The sequence below is a fragment of the Rhagoletis zephyria genome, unplaced genomic scaffold, assembly GCF_001687245.7.
Source record: "Rhagoletis zephyria isolate East Lansing unplaced genomic scaffold, Rhagoletis_zephyria_1.1 Rzeph_scaffold_03640, whole genome shotgun sequence".
NCBI lineage: Eukaryota > Metazoa > Arthropoda > Insecta > Diptera > Tephritidae > Rhagoletis > Rhagoletis zephyria.
This window is the reverse complement of record NW_016160723.1, coordinates 30,911-36,908: the sequence shown is the minus strand read 5'-3', so window position 1 is coordinate 36,908 and position 5,998 is coordinate 30,911. Positions and strand designations below refer to the sequence as shown.

At 33.6% G+C, this 5,998-nt stretch overlaps 1 protein-coding gene across 2 annotated transcripts; it reads right to left on the bottom strand.

Annotated features, from left to right (window-relative positions):
- Positions 1 to 523: 523 nt before the first annotated feature.
- LOC108369387 (uncharacterized) lies at positions 524 to 2,918 on the bottom strand. Of its 2 annotated transcripts, none has more exons than XM_017624485.1 (3): positions 2,590 to 2,918; positions 1,310 to 1,490; positions 524 to 1,253 (listed from the first exon to the last, which is right to left on the bottom strand). In XM_017624485.1, the coding sequence occupies exons 1-3, from the start codon at positions 2,634 to 2,636 to the stop codon at positions 609 to 611; spliced, it is 873 nt and encodes a 290-aa protein (XP_017479974.1). In that variant the 5' UTR covers positions 2,637 to 2,918; the 3' UTR covers positions 524 to 608. The 2 variants fall into 2 exon arrangements, with proteins under 2 accessions (XP_017479974.1, XP_017479975.1); XM_017624486.1 differs by lacking the exon at positions 2,590 to 2,918 and adding an exon at positions 2,450 to 2,490.
- Between the last annotated feature and the right edge of the window lie 3,080 nt (positions 2,919 to 5,998).

Below are 5,998 nucleotides of genomic sequence, written 5' to 3'. Positions count from 1 at the left end.
AGAGAACTGCATTATACTCCCAGAAAAGCAGCTCAGATAGTCAATGTATGTTGTGCGTTACATAATATATGCATACATTTTAAGTCATATACAGACATGAGCGAAATAAACTCACCAGAGCAGATAAACCAAATGAGTGAGAATACAGATGTTACCTCTTTAACATCGCCCCTGTATTTGGCTGCAGCACAAACCACAAGAAACCGAATTGCGAGCTCCCTTTAAATTTTATGTTACAAAAGCAAAAAACATTTATTTTCATATTTAATTTTTATAAGGATATATATTAATTTCATATTCGTATTCAGTGTTTTACAAAGGGATAAATGAAGTGAGTACCACAATTAAGTTTCGTATACTAAAAATTATTTTTAAAATCCATGGATATACATACATATATGTAAATAAAACGTTATAAGGCAGAACAAATTCAGTTTCTTCTTATTTTCTTAGTATTAAATTAAAATATAAAACAGCATCACAATTCAGTTATTCTTATACTAAAAGGCCTCATAATAAACATAAAAAAGAGTTAATATATGTACATTAAAAAATAAAAACATCACAAATTCAGTTATTCTTATTCTATTTGTACTATGCATTTCCATTTACTTCTCTAATTGGCGAAGCATGAGTTCTTCCATGATCAGATTATGCCTTTTCATTTCGTCAATTTCTTCCCTCTTTAATTTTTCCATTTCTTTAAAATGCTTTTTCTGGACTACCTGCATACTGTCGATCGCTCTATAAATTTTTTTTACGTTTTCTTGCTGTTCTTTGGATTCCGAAACTGCACCCTTGATGGTGTCGCATAGCTCGCGATGAATTGCAACCTCTTCCACGAGAATTTCAGGAGGAGAATGTTTTGTCAACACTTTTTTCGAGGAAGTAGGCTTAACTGCTTTTGAAGATGGCTGGTAAGTAGGCTCCTCTTCGTCAATCAGAAACACACAATCCATTGGGTCCTCATTCATCGCGACACACTCATTCTTCAATACAATTTCATTCACTACACCACTCTCATTCATCAAGAAATCAAGGTTTTCTTCCACTCGTTCAACATTAATCGAAGATGTCAGCCCAAATGTCTTCGCCACACCTTCCACGGATTCCTTCATCCCTATCAACTCGAATATTGCCCTTTCTGTTGCAGAAAACTTGTATTCGATATTAGGGCCTCCTCCAGTTCCCCTACTATGTCTAAGGTTACTGGCTGCTTTGTGTCGCACGTACTTCTTTTGATCAGCCCACACCTGGATTGTAGCAATTTTATTAAACTGACATAGGTAAAATGTATTTATTGATGTACCTTCTTCCATTCGGCAATACATTTTGATGGTGGCCCCGCTGAATTGAGTTCTTTCTCAACTTTGCGCCAAAATCTATTCAGTGGTTCTTTACCGCCTTTGTAAAAACCTCGCGCGATTTCAGCATGGCTTTGCATTAGGTTTACCAGAATTTCTAATTGATGCTTATTTGTACTTTTCGACCTAAAATAAGAATGATTGTAGTACTTTATTACTGTTTTTTATTATAAATTAGTATTTTTTCCATTAAAAAGTAAATAAAATTACATTTTTCCTCAGCGTTCCTTTCAAAATAGTTGGGGAAAAAATACTTTAAAAATGGCAGCAAAATCTCCCTTTTACTTGCATTCGTGATACCTACTTTCCTCTCTAAATTTTTTTTCGCCCTTTTTCGAACATTGTTCAGAATAAGAGGAAAGGGAGAAGAGAAAAATTTCGTAAGGAATTTTTGTTCAGAATAAGAGGATAGAGAGAAGTGAGAAATTTCCTAAGGAATTTGTATTCAGAATCGGGCTGATTATGTATGTTCTCTTATGGTATATTACGTTATGTTGTGCTTTGCTATAGTATGTTACGTTTTGTNCTCCCTTTTACTTGCATTCGTGATACCTACTTTCCTCTCTAAATTTTTTTTCGCCCTTTTTCGAACATTGTTCAGAATAAGAGGAAAGGGAGAAGAGAAAAATTTCGTAAGGAATTTTTGTTCAGAATAAGAGGATAGAGAGAAGTGAGAAATTTCCTAAGGAATTTGTATTCAGAATCGGGCTGATTATGTATGTTCTCTTATGGTATATTACGTTATGTTGTGCTTTGCTATAGTATGTTACGTTTTGTTATGCTCTCCTATGTTATTTAATTTTTTATTACCTTAAACTTTTTTTTTTCACAGAGAGACTATGTTCTCTTATGGTATATTACGTTATGTTGTGCTTTGCTATAGTATGTTACGTTTTGTTATGCTCTCGTATGTTATTTAATTTTTTATTACCTTAACTTTTTTTTTATTTTTTCACAGAGAGACTTCTTAGAGAATATTTAAATTTCGGATTGCAAGCAACTACCCACAACGAGCCAGTAAACTTTGAAAATCATAAGTTTCAAATTTATATTTTTAAGTTTAGCATACGAAAATCCAGTTTAACTTATTCATTTCTCCAACCGCAGCTACTTTTCTGCCATGCGAAATCATCAAGNCAACTACCCACAACGAGCCAGTAAACTTTGAAAATCATAAGTTTCAAATTCATATTTTTAAGTTTAGCATACGAAAATCCAGTTTAACTTATTCATTTCTCCAACCGCAGCTACTTTTCTGCCATGCGAAATCATCAAGCAAGAAAAACTTGTGCCTCTCAACAAGTTGCAATTTAATCTAGCTGAGGATGAGGAAAATTACGAATGTGTGCAAGCGCCAGATGAGATAGTTGTTTTAGACACTACTGCTGCTTCAAGCCGGTCACAAGACAAGCGCCACTATCGAATCCCGAAAATTTAGTTACACATGATGTCAATGTGTTATTCTCGAGCACCTCCATGGATATAAGTAATTTATGCAACTGGCCGTTAGCACCTACAAATAGTCAAAGTCAAAAATCGAATGAATTCAACACACTTCAGAACCGAACGGAATTTAGCAAAAATATGAATCAACAAAGCAAACAAGAGCAGCAGCAAGAAAGGTCACTGTCGCAGGAGCATTGCTTGGAGGAAGTACAAACGCNGTCAAAAATCGAATGAATTCAACACACTTCAGAACCGAACGGAATTTAGCGAAAATATGAATCAACAAAGCAAACAAGAGCAGCAGCAAGAAAGGTCACTGTCGCAGGAGCATTGCTTGGAGGAAGTACAAACGCAGCAACAAGAGCAAGCGCATCAAATTAAACAACAATCTTCACAACAATCTTCACAAAAATTGCAAACAAAGCAACAAGCAGACCGGATACAAGAAGTGCAAATACTATCGGGGCCACAACAAATAATAAATCGATTACCTTTCTTTTATATTTGTTATAATATTGTTAAAATCGCTTAACTTTTTTATAGAAATTTTGCAACTTTTGAAAACGTCTATATATAAGTCGAAAAAACGTAATCAAATTTTGCAAAGTTGTAATGAAACTGATTTTTGTGAACCAGGTTAAATGATTTGCAACTATTAATATATATTAGAAGAAGAGTAAATCGATAACCTTTCTTTTGATTGTAATATTGTTAAAATTGATTAACTATTTTATACAAATTTTGCAATTTTGAAAACATCTATACGCAGAAGTGAAAAAGTCGTCAAACTTTGCAAAGCTGTAACGAAACCGATTTTTTGTGAACCATTACAAATGATTTGCAACTGTTAATATATATTAAAAGAAAGGTAAATCGATTACTTTTCTTTTGATTGTAATATTGTTAAAATCGATTAACTATTTTATAGAAATTTTGCATCTTTTGAAAACAGCTATATGCAAAAGAATAGTAGTAGTAATAATAAGCAATTAAGCAACCACACATGTATGTAAAAATATCTTTGGCGCGTATTCATAGTCCAGCAACTAAGTCGAAACTAACAAAGTTGCAGCTTAAATTTAAGTACCAACTTAAAATGTACCTCTATTCATAGTCAACAAGTGTGAAAATGTATCGATTTTTCTTTACGATATTTTGGAAAAATTACATTTTTATTAAATAATGTCAAGTTTGATCATCCGTTTTTGTAATTTTTATTTTCATTCCATGATTATGCAAAAGAATAAGGTATCAATTTCTTATTAATTGTGTGAAATAGCCAGAACAACCGCAGTGAAGTGAAGTCGATGTTTATCGAAAGCATGCTGTACTGCATGCANTGTTATGCACAAATTTACTTTAAAAGAACTAGCGTGAAACTGACTTATTATTTGAGAATTTCTCTACATTATTCCAATTATAAAATTGTGATGTAGCTTTATTCGAATTGTAATACGCATTTAATTTCATCTTCCGATTAAAATGGATCGATCTTTGTAAATTTTAATTGGAGATTATTCAATATTATCAAATTCACCCTCTACAAACTTAATTTTTACATATTTCGTCTGTTTTCCCTTAATTTGATAAAAAAAATTCTTCCTAGTTACGACTTAGTTGCAGCTGCAGCCGAAACTAAATTTTAAGTTGGTGCTTAACCAAAAAAGTCGCAACTAAGGCGACTATGAATAGCTTTAGTTGTGACTTATGCAGCGTTTTTGCTGCATTTAAAATGCAACATTTAGCACTTTCGAACATATGTTTTCGAAGAGCGTTCATGCTATAGCATTTAGCAAATGTACATTTACGCGAGTTCGAAATCCCATGCTTTTGACAAACAGCCGTGTTCCAGTCTCTTATTTAGATGCGTATATATCATTCTCACGCAGAAGATAATGTGCAAAAAAACTACTGAAAAGGAAAAAATACATTTTAAACCAAAAATTCAATACAAAAACTTGAATTGTTTTAACCATAACCGAACATTTGTTTGTGTATATATTCATTTGTCGGTGATGTCAATTCAAATTTCCTCACTGAATAAAATTTCAGTAGCTGATGAGGCTGGTGAAATTTTTGACAAATGGATAGAAAATTTTGACAATCGCAAAGATTTTTGCTGTGTGTAATTTTTCGTAAAACAAAAGTTTAAATTGATGAAATGCTATCAGTGATGGTAGATGTTTTCTTAAAATATTAATTTCACTTCAATTTGTAATATAAACTAACCGACTAAATCTGCGGTTATCAAAAATTTACTGCTGTCAAAAAAGATTTCATTTCACACAGCAGATTGGCAAAACTGTCTCACCATAGTAAAAATATTATTCAACAGCTTTCCCCATAGAACTTTGTTACCGATTCACACACGCCCTTAATTAGGAAACAAACCAAACAGAGTTGATCATAAATTGATCCAGATTTCTATCAGCATCAATCGATGTTGAATTTGCTTAACTTTTCTTTATCCAAATATGTAATGCAAAATAAAAGAAATCTCGATCGGCGATCACTGAAACGCAGCTAGCAACTGTATACTCGAAAAAGCAATGTTGCCACTTTTTCTCTTTAAACCATGTTCGAATCGTGGAAATTTTGGAAGATCACAGGGTTGCTTTTAGCATTTAGATTCTTAATGCAAAAATGGAGTTGCATTTAGTTGCATTTAGGTGACGAATTTTGTATGGATAAATGTACATTTAGGGCCGGTTACTCAATGTCTGGTTAACACTAACCTCCGTTTAAACATCATTATCGACGTGTTCGACTCCAAGCAAATTACATGGAGTCGGTAACGTCGATAACGATGTTTTACCGGAGATTAGTGTTAACCAGACATTGAGTAACCGGCCCTTAGAGTAGCATCTAGAGCTAAGGGCCGGTTACTCAATGTCTGGTTAACACTAATCTGCGGTTAACATCGTTATCGACGTTACCGACTCCCTGTTATATGCATGGAGTCGAAGACGTCGGTAACGATGTTTAACCGCAGATTAGTGTTAACCAGACATTGAGTAACCGGCCCTAAATGCGCTAAATGTGCTTTTACGCGTAAGCAAAAACAGCCTATTAGAATAGTTTCGACTTAGGGCCGTTTGCACCATGTCTAGTTAATTCTAACTCCCAGTTAAACATCTTTATCGACGTTATCGACACCCATCATATAACATGTGATCGATAAAGCAGTT